Raw genomic sequence first — 18,123 nt, 5'->3', positions numbered from 1 at the left:
GAAAGGAGAAGAACCAAGAACATTATACACAGAGACTGATACACTGTGGTACAATCGAATGTAATGGACTTCTCCATTAGTGGAAATGCAGTGATCCTGAACAACCTGGAGGGATCTACAAGAAAGAACACTACCCACATTCAGAGGAAAAACTGTGAGAGTAGAAACACAGAAGAAAAACAACTGCTTGATTACATGGGTTGATAGGGATATGATTGGGGATATAGACACTAAATGAACATCCTAGTGCAAACACCAACAACATGGAAATAGGTTCTGATAAAGGACACATGTAATACCCAATGAAATTGCACATCAGCTATGGGAAGGGTGGGAGAAGGGGAGGGAGGGAAATAATAATATGATTCTTGTAACCAAGGAATAATGTTCAAAATTGACTAAATAAATAAATTTTTTTAAAAGGTTAAGGAAAGAAAAAAACAAAACAAAAATAAATAAAGATTCCTGGCCAGAAGAGGAATATACTTGAAAAAATATGGTAAGAATGTATTTGCTATGTGTCTTGCAAATCTAATCAAAAGGTCTTTTAAAAGCATAAAGGAAGGAGGAGACTTTGTGTATATTTTCTAAGATGGATACTATAGAGAGCAACCACAAAGAAAGAAGAATAACCATTGAAACACTGTCTCACAAGAGACAAAATTCAAGAAAAGAGCCAGAAAAGTCCGTGGCATCAAAAGTTCAAATACAAATGTGAAAAGTTTGGCATTAAAACAAAGGGAACTAGAGGTCCCAGTGCAAAGGGGAAATTTGTCCTCATAGACTTCACTGAGACTGAGTGAAATGAAACACAGGATTGAATTATATAGGTGGATAGTTATACCTTATTCAAAAGGAGATTAGGTAGCATTTTATGTTAAGAAGGTATGCTCATATGAGGAAATGCAGGACCAGAGAAGAAATGCCTGGTAGAGAGTATATGGGTAAAAGTTAAAGGGAAAAAAAGTAGTGGTTGGTTTGTTTGTTTTTTTTTCAATTGGAATATATTACAGAATACATGGACAGAAAGAGAAAATAGCTTGGGAAGCACATCCAAAACTTATCATAGAGGTATAATAGTGATAGAGGACTTCAATTATCCAGACATCTGCTACCACTTTTCTGATCCTCTTTTTTTCTCTCTTTACCAAAATCCTAGTGCCCAATAATTTTTTCACTTAATTATAATTTCATCTTTCAAAAAGGTGTATCTGATTCCTACTAAAAGGAAAGGACAGGTTCCTGAGATGAAAATGATGGGAAATTGAGAGGGGGAGTTTGTGATAGAGACAGAGAAGAAATATGGGCACAGCCTGCTATATATACCCTAGATTTTGGGAAAGCAGATGTCAAAGAGTTCAAAGGAAAGAGAAGAATAAAGTGCTTCCGGGAAAGTTAGCCTAAATGAAATGGCAGATGCTCACAAATTAAATTCTGAAGAAACAAAGGAAATAATGCCAATGAAGGAGAAAATGGGATTTATCCGAAGAGACTAATATGGAAACACAGGAATTTCACCATTACCATTTTCAAAAGTATAGTCAGGGGTTCAGCAGGCGATGTGCAACATTGCCTTTCCTAGTTCTGGCTGAACACATATGATAGCTCAGCATTTGGAAATCTTGGGGATAACAAAATTTCTGGCTACTCTTGGTGACTCAGTGCTCAAGGGCTGTTGGGGATGTTGAAATGTTAGAAATAAAAAAATCTCTGGGTCATCATTTGGAGCTGAAGATCCAAATTTTAATTGTGTCAAATTAAAGATGGAGGTCTTACCATGCCCAGCCTGTGGCAAAGACTCCATAAAGATGTATAATGGTATGTTTTCTTAATTTTTGACTGCTAATTAGCGTAAATCATTAACGTGGCAGGAGGTATAGAATGTTAAGAAACAAGCAATGGCATTTGATAATAAGGATTTGGAACATTTGATATGAAGTCATAAGTTTAGCACAAGATTAAGATAAGAAAATTTAGTTAATCCTCCAGAACTAACATACTATTTAGGTCAAAGTAATCTTTCTTGGCCATAACACTCTGGGGAAAGAGCCTATAATTAGCATAAATCTTCAAAGAATCAAACACCACCTGAATACGCCACGGCTGTTTTCATATGATCTCATCAAATCATTTCCAATGAACTCAGCTCCTTCTGCATGGGTTTCAGCTTCCCTCGATAAATACACAGACCTGAAATTTTTATTCCTCCAACAGAATTTCTTAACATATTTAGTTGCTATAATATTCTAGTATACCAAACTATATATCCTTTCTAACACTATGGTTAATATTCTTTTATTATAATTGATATCTTATATATAATGTAATAACTGTAATAACTTTCTAAAAATATCATTGTTACTAATCTAATGGATTATGTATGATCACTTGGTTCATGGTCATTAATATAAAGGCAATAAATAGATTTTTCTTTCAAAAGCCAGCAACTTTCAAAAAGGAAGTGCCTCCATTTCCTGGCCTTTTTCTTCTTTGGATTCCTCAATATGTAGTAAGTCACTTTCCTGCCACAGTTAGATTGAGGGGCTACTCTTGTCTATACACTAGAAGAAATGGCAATCATGGAGACATGGAAGCTAAAGCCTACATCTTGCCCAGGTGATCTTGAACATAGGTTTTTCCTGATTTCAGGTGAAAGAGCATCTATCCCAAGATAGGCATGGGCTTAGAGCTGCCTTGTGAATTTGAAAAGCAGGTAGCCCCTTCAACAACTACTCTAATGCTTTTGTAGAAGATGACCACTAACATAGGGACCAAGCCAATACTTGGCCTGGCTTGCCAGAAGACATCTTTCATGAAGGGGAAAAAGAGCAGAGGTGAAATGCTACGTAAAGAAAGCTTTAAGTTTAGAGGATACTTAAGTCCGAAATTCCCAACAACTATAACTACTTCTTATTTAAGTTTTGTTTCAGTCAAACATGGTCTGTGGTTAGCATTTCTTTTGTATGGAGGAAAGAAATACTTGTTTCTTAATTTTTATTGTACATGGAGTACCTCTGTTATTTTCTACTTTGAGGAGACCCTAGATATTAGTCAAACTTTAATTAAATTTTGATTAGGTTGTTTGGAGTGGGGTTTAACAGCCAAAATTTGAAAAAGGAGACTAATACCCCCTGTTAGAAGCCAGGTTTCCCCAAGACTGAATCTAGACCAGATAAAGTATATGAGTCTAGAACAGATGGGATCCTTAGTGGAAAGGGAAAGAGCATAGTGGCCTAGGTCCCTAGGTTACAAAAGAAATGTATACGTATTAGAAGCAAGGACAAATCGTAGAGGATGGCTAAAAGAGTAGTGTAAAAATTGTATCAGGAATGCTAAAGTTCAAAATGAACTGAGACTTGTAAAAATTAAATTTAGTCTCTAGTAATAAAAGTATTATACTTTAAGAAGTTTATTAAGGATTATTAGAAATCAAGGAATAAAGAAATACAAAATGAGAAACCACATGCCCAGGGCTGATTAGCCCATTCAAAGCTTACTTACTACATCATTGCAATGGAAGAGCGGAGACTCTTTAACTGCCAGTTAAAATACTAATTGTGATCTCACCCAGGTGGAGACTCAGGTGAGATTATAGGGAATTCTGGGAAATACCAAGGACTTCTGGGGATTGAAGTCTAGGGTTCAAAATCTCCATTTTTACAGATTGGAAAGTCAAACTAAGACTAAAGGTTTGCCTTTTTTGGTCTGTTCACAATGACTTGGATAAATGCATAGATGGCACCTTTATAAAATTTGCAGTTGATAATACCAAATGACAGCCAGGATCTAGAAAAATCTCAACAAGTTGATTGACGACATTGATCTGAACCTAATAAAATAAAATTCAGTAAGGATAAATGTAAAGTTTTCTATTTGGGTACCATCATAATGTGAGGAGGCATGGTCAGTTAACAGTTGGTCTTTAAAAGATCTAATAAACTAGTGGACTACAAGCTTAATATGGGTCAATGATGGCAGCCTAGAGAGCTGATACAGTCTTGGGCTACTATTTAGATGCATCACTCTCAAGAATGAAGTGATAATCTTTCATGCAGATGTGGTTTGGTAGTTATTCCTGTTGTAAGCCACATCTATTGAAGACCCAGAAAAGAAAACTTTTGCCACTAAAGTCCTTGGCACTGTCAAACGTTTCAACATTCGAAATCAGTATAGTTTTATCAGTGGAAATGGCATTAAAGAAGAGACATTACCATCTGCTTTTGAGCTGTACTGGAAAGACCATGAGACCTTTCTGACTTGCATTGGAAAATCTTTTTTGCTATTTCCCTGATTTTAGAATGTGAACTATCCCAAGCACTTATCACAGTGTTTAATAAATGTTTTTAAAATTCATCTATGTGTAAATATGTTTGTGCATGTATAGAAAGGTAAACATGTCATAAAAGAAAGCAAACAATTTGCTCTCTGATTAGGCTGTTATGATATGGCAGGAGAAATGGAATGAATTTATTAAAGCAGTTCCTTCCAATCAATTGTATCCAATGTGGTCTTGTTCTTTTTGATGGGTAATTCAGGGCTTGACATGTACTATTTTATTTTATGGAACAGTGGATGGAGTCTTGGCCCTAGAGTCAGGGAAGACTCATCATGCTGAGTTCAAATGCAGTCTCAGATATTTACTGGCTGTGTGACCCTGGGAAAATCACTTAACCCTATTTACCTCAGTCTCCTTCTCTGTAAAAAGAGCTAGAGAATGAAACAGTAAACTACTCTGCCAAGAAAACCCTAAATAGGGCCATAAAGAGTCCACAATAATTGAAAAAGTGACTGAAAAACAAAAATTATTAGGGTTATGTTTTATTGATTTTTCCTCCTTGTTAAAAGCATCCCAAGTAAGGGGTATTTTGCATTATATGAGTGCTTTATTTAATCTTATGGTGGGTTTAATGGTCCCCCCAAAATGATTATCAGAGCACTGAAAATTTTTAACAATGGGGAAAAATTCAACACTAGCTTCTTTCCCAGAGACTATTTTATTACTGTGGTTTTAAGAGAGATTTAAAAGAACCTTGAAATGGCAGTTTTACCATTCCCAGGGGAGGAGTCTGTGAAGAGACTTTTCTTCTCCTAATCGAAATAGTGCCATGTACTGAGAAATAGGATAAAAAGAACCTTTTTTTTCCCTTTAGATAATTAGAATGGTGGGGTTATGCTACAAAAGTGAGAAGCTGCTCAGAGCACCTTCAATAGTGATTGATCTAGCTTTATATTTTCCCTGCTTGCCTTGTTACTAAATAGCATAGCCAGTAACTTTAATGTTCACATAAGTCTAAGAGATTAAAGATTCTGATGGACAGCATCTGCTTATGGAGAGATACATTTTTTCAATATACTAAATGTGCAATATTTAAATTAAAGTGGGGGCTCTGAGATTATTTAATCAATCAAAATGAAAAATCATTTCTTAGACAATAAGCATTTATTATTAAATCCTCACTATATGTGAGGCATATGCTAAGGATACAAAGAAAGGTAAAAAACAGTCCTTGCCCTCAAGGAGCTCATACTTTGGTGGGTGATGCAGCACATGATATGAGGTACATATATACACATATGTATCTCAGATCTCTGAGGGGAAGTCACTAGCAGCTGGAGAGATCAGGAAAGGCTTCCTGTAAGAGGTAGAATTTGAAGGAAGCTAAAAGGAAGGAGGGAAGAGCACTCCAGGTATGAGGGACCATCAGTGAAAGGCACCTAGTGAGAAAGGTAAGTGGTTACAGAGAATAGAACAACATGCATTCTGTCAGGAAAACTTAAGTTCAAATCTAGTCTCAGATACTTACTAGCTCTTTAATCTTAAAAAAAAAAAATCATTTAATCTCTATCTGCCTCAGTTCCCTCAACTGTAAAATGGGAATAGTAACTGTACCTATCTCCCAAGGTTGTTTTGAGGATCAAAAGAGACAATATTTGTAAAGCACTTAAAATGATTTATTATTAGCTATTATTTTGATTAGAAATGGAAAATAAAGTGTCATGTTCAGCTTAGATAATGTCAAGCTGGTCTAGTTATATTGTAAAGTACACGTGAGAGGAATAAATTGTAAAACTACTAGAAAGGTAGGAAGAGGCCAGGTTATGAAGGTTTTTAAATATCGAATGGAAGAATTTATATTTGATCCAGAGGATAATAGGAAGTCATTATAGTTTACTGAGTAAGAAGGTAACATTCTTTAGGAAAATCATTTTGACAGCTGAATGGTGTATGGTTTCGAGAGATGATATGAGATGGGGAGAATTTTTAGAAGAACATTGCAGGGCAGCTAAGTAGCACAGTAAATAGAGCTCCAGACTTGGAGTCTGGAGGACCTGCATTCAAATCTAGCCTCAGACATATTCCTAACTATGTGGCCCTAGACAAATCATTTAACCCACTTGCCTACCCCTTGCTGCTCTTCTGTCTTAGAAGGGATACTAAGATAGAAAGGAAGAGTTTTTGCTTATGTGTTTGTTTTTAAAAAGAAGAATATTGCAATAATTTAGTTGGAAGCAAAGAAAGCCTGAGTTATGATAGTGATTGTGGGGAGAATAGGAGAGGTAAACAAAAGATGATGAAAAGGTAGAAAGATCAATATTTGGCCAAGGATTATATATGTGGGGTTGTCGTGGAGTTAAGGATGACATACAAGCTGTAAATCTGGATGACTGGGAGGATAACAATACTCTTGGGTGTGGAATAGGGAAGGATTGTGGTGAGGAAAGATAATAGGAGATGTGCAGTTTTAGTCAATAAATGAATATCCAAGCATTGCATGTTATAGTGGATAAAGAGCCAGTCTCAAAGCCAGGAACACTTTGGTTCAGATCCTGCCTCTAGTAGGATTTGTGTCATTTAACCTCTGGAGAAAACTAGTCCAATCTATAAATTGCAGAGAAGATGCAGATCTTCATTAGTAGAGAGTTTTCCATATCAATGAAACTACAGGTCCAGTCCTTATCCCTATTTATACTTACCTGTGAATTACCCTGGAACTCAGGATTATACAATGGCTGTGCTAACTGGTCAAGTAGCTGACTGAGGGAAGACCATCTCATATAGGAAACAAGTAAGTGTAGTTGACTCCAAAACCCTGTTACATTAGGTCTATTATAGTAGAGACTTTTTTGAGGTATGGATTGGACTGGATGGTCATTGTGATGTTCTGAGTCTCAGAAAAAATCAAGAATATGCAAATAGACTGTTTCTAAATATTTAGAAAAGGAATGTTAATCTTGGATTCATCAAGAATAGGTCCTGCCAGGGGGCAGCTGGGTAGCTGGGTAGCTCAGTAAATTGAGAGCCAGGCTTAGAGATGGGAGGTCCTAGGTTCAAATTTGACCCCAGCTACTTCCTAGCTGTGTGATCCTGGGCAAGTCACTTAACTCCCATTGCCTACCCCTTACCACTCTTCTGCCTTAGAACCAATATGCTATATTGATTCTATGAGGGAAGGGAAGGGTTTAAAAAAAATAGGTCATGGCAAATTGAGATCTCTTTTTTTTTTAATGGGCTTATTAAACTGATAGATCAGGTAAATAATATAGTATACTGTAGGATACTACATCTCTGCCTGCCGAAATTTCATTTTCCCTGAAGACCTAGTTGAAGTGTCTTCTCCTTTAAGAAAGTCTGCCTGGTTCTGCCCAGTTAGACGTATTCCCTCCCTAGCCAATCTTATGCCTCAATTTTGACTTTTCCTGTATGTTCTTTTTTATCTGAAAACCCTTACCTTAGGAGAAAGAAACAAGGAAAGAACAAAAATGGGATCCTTTGGCCAGAGACTTTGAGATAAAAGTCTCTCAGAAAGAAATTCTGACTACAAACACAAATACTCACAATGAGCAAGAAAAGAGATGTGTCTATAAAGATCAGAGTTACTCTACAGGTAACTAATCAACAATATCATATATATGTAAAATGACACTGAAGCCATGGTATGTAAATGTGTGTGAGTGTAGAAGAGTGACAATGCCAAGGAAACAAAAAAAAAAGGTTTTGTTTGTTTTTAATAACATTGTGGACTACAGGAAAAAAAATAAGAATGGGATAAAACCACTACTTGAGATGGACTTAAGAACAGATGACAGAAAATAAAAATTGCTGAACTCTTATTAAAAAAAAAAAAAACAAATCCTTACCTTCTGTCTTAGAATCGATTTCCAAATACTGGCTCCACGGCAGAAGAATGGCAAGGTATAGGCAGTTGGGCTTCAGTGACCTGCCCAAGGTCACACAACTAGGAAGTATTTTAGGTCATATTTGTACCCAGAACCTTCCATATCCAGACCTAGCACTCTATCCATGAGCTATCCAGCTGCCCCCCCCAGTACACTTCCAATTTGTATTATAGCATATATACACAAGATAAAATTATAATTGAGACATGCCAAACTGACCTAGGTGTCTCCTAAATTTTACATTCCAGCTCCTCTCTTCATGGCTTTTTAGGCTGTCGCTCATGTCACTTCTGTCTCTTAAAGAACCCTTAGTAGCCTTCATGATTCAGTTCAGGTGCCATCTCTTATGGGCGGTTCATCCCAATGAGATCACAGATTTGTCAAAATATTGAAATGTATATGTCTTATCCCCCCCCAACTTATGCTACTTAACTATACTTCCTAATGAACTCTTAATTAATAAATAATTCTCTACATTTAATAAATTAATTTTTGTGCAATACCTCATATATTTTTTAACTTTTAAGCTTATTTATTTAATAAATTAATTTAGAATATTTTTCCATGGTTACATGATTCATGTTCTTTCTCTCCCTTCTTCCCACCCCACTCCCATAGTCAGTAAGCAATTCCACTGGGTTTTACATGTGTCATTGATCAAGAACTATTTCCATATTATTAATATTTGCACTAGGGTGAGCATTTAGAGTCCTAGTATATTTTAACATTCTCTTATTATTAAACTATTCACTTGTAAATAATATTCTCATATCATGTAACAACATACTGTAAATTTAGTATGATCTTATATATGTACATTTATACAGATACAGAAATATATGTTATACACACATATATGTATATATTATATTTAACTATAGGCCTCATCGTATAATTCTGTGATTTATGGATCTTGTGATATATGAGTAATTCTGGCTATATCCAGTGGAATAGCAAATTGAAACAATTTTTCTTGGGAACTATAGATCTACTTACTTATTTAGTGACATTTACTGAAATACCAATGAGAATAACTTTTATTTATGATTAATTTTATAATCATCATTGTGATCTAGACTGACACATAAAGCTATAGTTACATATGAATATGAACAAGAGAATCATTGATGCAAGTCATCATTGTCAAAAATAAAGAGAGCTAGAAAGGGTGACAAGAGATTTGAGTTCACATCCTAAATCTGTCACTTAACAGTTATAAGGCCCTTAGAACCAGAGCAACTAGGCAGCACAGTGGATACAGAGTCAGGCCTGCAGTTGGGAGGACCTGGGTTCAAATCTGAATTCAGATACTTCCTAGCTGTGTGACCCTGCATAAGTCACTTAACCTTGATTGCCTAGGCCTTGCCATTCTTCTGTCTTAGAATTGATACTAAGACTGAATTTAAGGGTAAATAAAAGTAACTTAACCCTGGTAAGGGTAAGTGTTAGTTCCTTCTTCTATAAAATGGGCCTACCTCATAATATTGTTATAAAGAAAGAATTTTATAAACTTTAATAATTACTAATGAAGCATAAAGGAAAATAACTTTTGATTTTTCTTCTAATATTGATGGAACAAGATGTTAAAAAATTATATTTAATTAAATATGTAAAAATAAACATGTATATTTACATAAGCTTATTTCTTAAGTTAGCAAAATATTAGCTTGCAGAAGAGTAACCTTAGTAGAAATTTGATTACTGACTTTGAGTAGTCAAAGAACTATCATCTAGAATAGGGATTAGACTTAATCTATCTCGTTCTAGGAACAACTTGGAAGCAGGCAAAAGTTACAGGGAGGCACAAGAAAGTACTTAATTAAAATTAAAACTATCCAAAATGAAAAGGCTTCCTTTTTTTTTTTTAATTACCCTTACCTTCCATCATAGAATTAATACTGTCTATGGGTTCCAAGGCTGAAGAGTGGTAAGGGCTAGGCAATAGGGGTTAAGTAACTTGCCCAGGATCACACAACTAGGAAGTGTCTGAAACTAAATTTGAACCCAGGACCTCTTGTTTCTAGGCCTGGCTCTCAATTCACTGAGCCATCTAGCTGCTCCCTGGGCTTTCTTTTAAAGGTTGTGAATTTCTGTCTTTTGAAACTGTTCAAAGTTCAGTTGATCTACCATGATTTAGAAGAGGGAGTTCTTGATAGGGTATAAAGATAATGATTTCTTTTAAAGTTTTATTGATGCTTTCTGTTTTCATACATCTTAGTCATTTCCTTTTATACCTTCCACACCTCAATAAACCCTCCCTAATAACTATAAAAAACAGTTAAGGGAAACTGATAAAGTGATCCTGCGTGACAGCATATGCTACATTCTACACTTGTAGTCCTACACCTCTTCAAAAAGAGTAAGGAAATCATCTGTTCTCCAGGACCAAGAATAATCATTGTAATTTATCTTTTTGGCTGTTTTTTCATTGCATTTTCTTTTTTATTATTGCATTTATTGTATATATTGTCCATCCGTTCTGTTTCCTTTACTAAGCATTGGTTCACACAAATCTTCTCATATTTCTTATATTTGTGGATTCTTTTGCAGAAATGTATTTAATTACATTAACATATCAATTAGTTCAGTAATTCCCCTATTCATAGGAACTCACTTTCTTTTCAGGTTTTGCTACCATGAAAAGTGCTGCTCTTAATGTGTTTGGTATATATATAGGATATCTTTACCTTTGAATTGTGTGATTGATAAGTCAAAGGATAGAAATTGTTTAGTGGCTTGTCTCACATAATTCCACATTTCCTCCCCCAGAATGGTACCAACTTATAGTTCTACCAACAGTGCCTCTCTTCCCAAAGATCCTTCAACCATAACTTTTTCTATCTTTTTTTGAATATTTAAACATTATCAGTTTGATGACTGTAAATTGAAACTGAGTATTGTTTTAATTTGCTTTTTATTAGTAGTGATTTGGAATAGTTTTTTAAATGATTATTGATAGTTTGCACTTCTTTTAAAAACAATTTATATCACTTTTGATTATTATCTTTTGGAAAAGGACACTTCCTCTTACACATTTATATGATCTCCATATATCTGAGTATCAGAATTTTATTGGAAATATTTCATTGAGAGATTTTTTTACCACTTGGAATTTTCTTATTCTAGCTACATTTTGTTGATTTTGTTTAAGCAAATGCTTTTTAATTTTAACAATCAAAATATTTAAATAGCCTTTATCTCTTGTTTAGTTGAGAATTTAATTCCCAATCAAAAGATCTAAAAAGTAACATACTTTCTCTTCTCCTCTAATATTTAAGTGATAGAATTTTTATATTTAGATCATATATCCATTTGTAATTTAATGTGGCATATAGTATATGCCACTGTAAACTTAAACTTATTTTCTGACAAACTAATGTCTATATTTTCAGATCTTGTACTAAATGGCTTGACATCTACCAATTTCTAGAATACCTATTCTATTTGTTTATCAATCTTTAGGTTTTTATGCCTAACCTCATGACAATTTTGTACAAAAAGATAATTATGCAATTCAGGGGAAATGAAACCAAGGCAGAATCTGACACTGACAGATTATCTTGCTTGTCTCCCTTCTATTTTTCTTCTAAATATATCTTATGTTACAATTTTAATGGAGGAAATGCAATACTAAGCACTGTAGCCCTTCCTTTTAAAAAATGTAGCAGGACACACCTACATTTTATAAAGAATAATTGTTTATCCAATTTAACTAAAATATAGTTGATTTAAAAGATAGTATAAATTATTATGAAAATCAACTTGAGACAGGTAACCTTATTTCATTTTCATCTTCTTCATATTTAAAGCTTGATGATTAAATTCATAGATTATCTTGCCAAATTGATAGAGATGACTATCACTGGGGAAAGGCTTAAAAGTCGATAAAACGAATTACTTGATGCAAAAGTATTTATTAGGCACTCATTATGTGTCAACCACCAAGTTAAGCTCCGAGGCTTCAAAGAGGGAAAAAGTTAGAAGACTTGCTCTCATGGAGCTCACAAGAATTAGGGGAGATGGCATACAAATGAGCAAAATTCATTGAAAAAGAGGAGCCTTAACATGCAGAATTTCTGCAGACCAGTGGGGGTCATTACTTGCATTGGGCTCAAGAGAGTACTGAACAGCCCCAGCTTCTCCCTCCTTCCCCTATTGGGAATACCGGAGCTACAGATTCTGGAGAAGAAATGGGAGCCCGCCAGGGGGCGCTGCGACCACGCTCAGGCTCCCGAGCCCCCTAGGGCCGCACGAGCCGGACGCAGAAGACGGAGTCAACGCACGTTTTGTAAAGAGAGGCTGGGGTGGGAAGCACGAGGGAATTGGCTAAGAGCAATGGAGGGCTTTTCTCTGGTCTGAAGATTAATTCGCGTCGTCTTGTCGCTTTTCCGGCAGGCTGCGGACTGGGCTTATTAGGCGGGAAAAGCGGCCTCTCGATTGGTCCGCCACGTCCTCGTGCCCTGGGCGTTAACCGCTTGGGTGGGACCTGACAAAGGCTAGCGCGTGCGCAGAGCGCAGAACGCAGTGGCGCCGGAGAAGCTGTCGTCGTTCTTCGCGAGGCCGTCTGCTTCCCAGGCATCTTGTAAAATATATAGTAACTCAGGCCAGATCTTTAGTGCTTATTTCTTTGTTTGAGTGATAGAATGTCTAAATATTTTCAAAATGAACAAAAAAGGCCTCTAACAACTTTTTGCAGGGGAATGCTGTGCCCTGGTCACAGACCTTGAACAGGGCCAATTGAGGCGGCCAAACGTGCGCGAGCACTGTTTATCTGACTATTCCTTCGCCGAAAGTTAAAAGGAAAAAAGCCACAGACCATGCGATCTACCAGATTTGCTAAACATATTGAGACTTGAAATGCATGTACTTGGCTTTCCTTTGATGGCTTTGAGAAAGTTATTAAGTTTGGTACAGTGTATTATTTCCAATAAAGGAAAAATAACATCCTGTTCTTTTCAACTACAGACCGAAAACTAGAGAAATGGGATGGGGGGGGGGGGGGGAGGAGGGAATGAAGAGGTAGTGGAGTTATAACTTTTATTTGTCATACTTCGGGATTTGCTAGTTGGACTAAGTAGACCAAAAAGAACAAATAGAAAAGAAACAACAGGCTATTACCGTTTAAAAAAGTTTTTACAAGTTAAATTTTACTTATGTGTCTAATTTCATAAACTGCTAAAAGAAATTAGTCTTCTTATTCTCTCCTGTATAATGATTCTTGCTAGTCAAAATTAGAAATAAAAAAATGATAAAATTATACAAAGGAAGATTTTGATAAAAGTTATTTTATTTCACTTTGGGCAGTGGAAACTTTTCATGTGTTCATCTCTTCTTGATGGAAAAATTCTTGCCTATGTATAAAGATGGAATTCTAGAATGGTGAAGATAAAAATAAAGTCTAGAGTTAACATTTTTTTTGTTTGTTTGTTTTTCCACAGGGTTGGAATAAATTGGACACTTTTTTGAAGAAAAATGGCCACTGCTCAGATGCAGAGGAATTGTATGGTATGATTCTGTTCATATGAATATTATACTTTGCCCCCCCAAATACTTTATAATGAATTTTTTCATTTAAAAAAGAATTACCAAACCTGGAGAGAGGAGGCCTGGGATTGAAATTTGGCCTCAGACACTTCTAGCTATATGAGCCTGGGCAAGTCACTTAACCTCAATTGCCTAGACCTTATCATTCTTCTGTCTTGGAACCAATACATATTATTGATTCTGAGATGGAAGGTAAGGATTTTTAAACAAGTAAAAAAAATTACTATGAAATATTTTGTGTTTAGGCCTTTTACTCTGTAAATACATTGTTTCCCATAAAATAATGATCAATTAGAAAATTTGTGACATGTTTGAAAATATATTAAAATGCTAATAGATTTTAGGTTTGTTTTTTGTTGTTTTTTGTTTGTTTGTTTGTTTTTTGCTTTAGATGATAGTTCACATTCATTTTGTACTGGGTCTTAATGAAAGTTGCTTAGTGACCTTATGGAATCTTAAGTTTGGTAGCTTCACTCCATTTCTCTGGAAAAGGAGATCCTTCTCATAAAGACACACATATCAGTAATTTTCTTTTATGGTAGAAGAAGCTTGTATCTGTTTCTCTCAAAACAGTCAAAAAAAGAACATGGCCATAAGTATTGTAAACTTGCATATAGTTTTTCTATCAAATTAATATATTTAATGACTTGTATTCAGTGATATAAATTTCAGTTTCAAAAAGTTCCCACCTTTAGCACATTGCCCAAGATGATTTACTCTCTGAGGTCTCCAACTTTCCAGAGTCCCATAACACTTAAAAGACTAATAAAGAGAAACAGCTAGACATAATAAAAATTGTTATTGCATTATTTTTGTAAGCTTCATTTTTTTATAATGACTATTGGAAAAAGTTTTAATTCTCCTTAAATTTTAGAGTGCAGTGATATTTCCCAATAAGATTTCAACTGAGCAACAATCTTTGGTATTGGTGAAGAGACTCCTAGCTGTTTCTGTATCCTGCATAACATACTTGCGAGGAATATTTCCAGAATGTGCCTATGGAACAAGATATTTAGATGGTAACATAATTTTTGAGGACCTTTTAGAGACATATGCTATTTTAATTTTTTCTGTTTTAAAACTTTAATTTAGCTTTGATTTATTGATATTTCAATTTAAAAAAAAAATCTCTTTGTTTCTTCTGCTTTACCCTTTGAAGTGCAGTAAAGACTGTCCTGTCCTTGAGCATTTTGCCTGGTTTGAATTATTTCTATCTACCACTATACGCTAGTAGTACTGTGAACAAAAGTAGTGCATTGTAGAGCCTTGTAGGGTAATAGTGCTCATTTAAATAAGTGAAAATAATGTGGACATGGTATACTATGCTTTAAGCTAGTTAACTTCTTGGTCTTTTGAACCCACAATATATTTTACAAATGGATTCTTAGCAAATACTCTGGTGAATATGACAGAATGTGTCTTTTCTCATTTTTTTAGATTGCATAGTAATCTTTATATCATATTGTAATAATGTTAGTAATTTGATATGTTCACATTTTTTTCTACTTAAAATATTTAGGTAAGAATAATATTCATTAACTGGAAATTCACTGCAAAAATTCAACAATATGTAAACTTAACCCACGATGTGGTATAGTTAAGTGGACAGTGAATAGAATAGAGAGGCTCTCAGTCAGGAAGACTCATCTTCTTGAGTTCAAATCTGGCTTAGCCTTGTGACCCTTGGCAAGTCACTTACCCCTGTTTGCCTCAATTTCCTTATCTGTCAAATGATCTGAAGAAGGAATTGGCCAACCATTCCAATAGCTTTACAAATAATCCTCAAATAGGGTCAGGAGTTAGACATTACTGAAAATGACTGAACAACCAAAACAACCCTAGATATAGCTAAAGAATTTACAATTCCATTTTGTACTTTGTGTTTCATAAAGAAATACAAATTCATTTATTATTTCTAGGTTTTTACTTTTTTTCCCCAAGAAGCAAAATAACACTACCTATCTTCCGTATATTTTTATGTTTAGATCTTTGTGTCAAAATTCTGAGAGAAGACAAAAATTGTCCAGGAGCGACTCAGCTAGTGAAATGGTAAGAGTAAAAGTACCTGAAGTTTAAAATCATAGGAATCATAGGTTGACTTTGTTTCCGCTATAAATTGTATAACTGAATTTTAGTGACCCTTTAGCCCTTACAACCTCACAGTGTTTCTTCAAATCTCCTTTTAATTTTTATATTCAAGTTTCTATTTTATTCAGGTCTTCTAACAATAATATTTCTAACTTCTTAATTACCTGTCATTACTCCTTTCCCCAGTAGCTGCCAAAACCTGTATTTTTGCCTTTAAAGTATTCCCTCTTATTTCATTTACTATCTTCTGCTATAATTTTATGTTTCTTCCATAGTGTATAAAATATTCTAGTTAACAAGAAACAATGAAGTCATTTTAAAATCACTTTTGTAATGGGCTAGCATGAAGACTTATATGAAGAATTTAATTTTCTGGAAATAAATTCAAGTATGCAGAGTTAAGATAAATAATGATTTGATGATATTTGGTTTTTTAGGATGCTAGGATGCTATGATGCTTTGCAAAAAAAATATGTAAGTCTTCCCTTGTAATTTATTTCTTTACCTTTTATAATCTACAGATACAGTTTTTATCATGTTAATGAATAACTAATTAGAATTAAGAAAGGCATACTCCAAATTGGATAAAATTCTGAATTACAGAATTTTAAAAAATAAATAGCCATATTTCTATAAGTTATCTGTTTTATTAATTTTGGAATTAATACTAAGCAAGTGTTCCTAAGTCCTAACAGACTTGTTTTAATGAATGAAGACTCTTTTTTTATAATTGATGTTTATTAACAGTATATTAAAGTTGGAAAAAGATGCTTCCTTTATGTGGCTTAATATTCTTTCTACAGTCTTTCTTTTTTCATAATTTACTTAGCATACCCTTAATCCATATACAGTACCATGATTTACCAGTACCATATAAAATAAATTAACAGAATTTATATTCATGAAGATTAACTACAGACTTCTAATATACTAACTGTACTAAAATTTGATATAACAAATCATGAGTGCACATTTACCTTTATATAGAGTTCAGCTCTAGAAAAAAATGTGGAATAAGCTATTTATTTACAGGTTGTCATCTCCCTTTTTAGGGCTCCTCCAAAATCTTTTTTTGGATTCCTACTTTCCTGTTTTCTTTAGACATTCATGTTCTACTTTTCCTTTCATAAAAAACTAGCTCCCAGGAAAGGAGTAGTCATGTTATTCATATAGAAGTGTCAATTATTTATATCTTAACATTTAAAAAATTTAAGAGTATTGACTTAAAAAAAGTTTCAAAGTTCTTATTTAACTCCCCAAAAACCTCACTATTATTATTCACAACTCTTCTTCTGTAATTTTTGTCTATTTAATAGGTCATTATTAGGGGATTGTAGGACTTGTTTAAGACATCTCTTTATGTAGTTCAACTTGTGCCATAGTAATTTCCTATTGAGAATACTGAAATTGTAGGCTAAAAATGTTATGGCCCATGTTAAAATACATATTTTTTAATTAGAATTTTTTTTTTTGGTATTTCAGCTAAGGATGGTTGTTCTGGCTGTAAGTATTTTTGAGTCTTTTATTCTTCTCAAAATCATTGAATATGGCCTTGTCTAAACTATATGAAAACAAAAAGTATTTTAATCAGTTGTTTCTTTTGTTGAATTTCCCTTATGAATTTAAATAGACAGTTTGGTAGGCTTAATCTTAAGTAACTTTTCATTATTTTTAAATAGGTGTACAGCAATCCAGAAGACCCTCAGGTAATTGTGATTAACCTAGTAAATTACTGCAATACCTTTAATATCTAAAAACTTTTTTTTTCAACTGGCGATGTAACACAAGAGAGATCATAGAATATTTTGGCTTTCAGAAGCTTTTACATACGTCCTCATTAGATAAGGAAGATGAGGCTCATTAATGTTAAGTGACTGACATGCAAGGTCATGATGATGCTCAGTAGTGATGGCATAATAGAGAACAGCAAATGCTGGTGAAGGACCTGCTTGGGGGTTGTGTGCGAGGGGGTGCATTGCTCTGGAAGTCTCCAGGGGGCCCATCTGGCCAGAGAAGCTGTCAGTGACCTGGCATACATGTGGGCATTAAAGGCTGGTTTGGAATTTCACACATGCACAGAGAAAAGGGAGACTAAAGGCATTCCAGCACAGAGAAGTATGAGCAAGTGAGTGGAGAATGACTTTGACAGAGAGGGAGAAAAGATCTTCTGGGAATAGGGAGAGCAGTAAATGAGGCTGAATTAGGTCTTGAATGCCAAGCAAAGGACTCTGAACTTGACTCAGTTGACAACAAGGAAACATTTAAATAGTTTTGAGCAAAGGAATGTTGTTCCCATGTGCAAGGAGGATTATT

General features: G+C 34.6%; 1 protein-coding gene across 3 annotated transcripts in view; it reads left to right on the top strand.

The window, feature by feature from the left end:
• Positions 1 to 12,362: 12,362 nt before the first annotated feature.
• The window catches only part of HORMAD1 (HORMA domain containing 1), a 29,182-nt gene continuing 23,421 nt past the window's right edge, over positions 12,363 to 18,123 (top strand). The window contains exons 1-8 of one of the 3 annotated variants that reach the window (XM_016429149.2): positions 12,363 to 12,466; positions 12,574 to 12,760; positions 13,617 to 13,683; positions 14,597 to 14,741; positions 15,708 to 15,771; positions 16,248 to 16,284; positions 17,293 to 17,313; positions 17,490 to 17,516. In XM_016429149.2, the coding sequence (XP_016284635.1) occupies positions 13,651 to 13,683; positions 14,597 to 14,741; positions 15,708 to 15,771; positions 16,248 to 16,284; positions 17,293 to 17,313; positions 17,490 to 17,516 (327 nt within the window). In that variant the 5' untranslated portion in view covers positions 12,363 to 12,466; positions 12,574 to 12,760; positions 13,617 to 13,650. Of the gene's footprint in view, positions 12,467 to 12,514; positions 12,761 to 13,022; positions 13,042 to 13,616; positions 13,684 to 14,596; positions 14,742 to 15,707; positions 15,772 to 16,247; positions 16,285 to 17,292; positions 17,314 to 17,489; positions 17,517 to 18,123 lie in introns of those variants that run through there. The other 2 variants (XM_007485384.3, XM_016429152.2) reach the window with 2 other exon arrangements.

Source organism: Monodelphis domestica, chromosome 2 (assembly GCF_027887165.1).
Source record: "Monodelphis domestica isolate mMonDom1 chromosome 2, mMonDom1.pri, whole genome shotgun sequence".
Taxonomy (NCBI): Eukaryota; Metazoa; Chordata; class Mammalia; order Didelphimorphia; family Didelphidae; genus Monodelphis; species Monodelphis domestica.
Note: the sequence above shows the minus strand (reverse complement) of the source record. Positions and strands in the feature narration are given on the sequence as shown.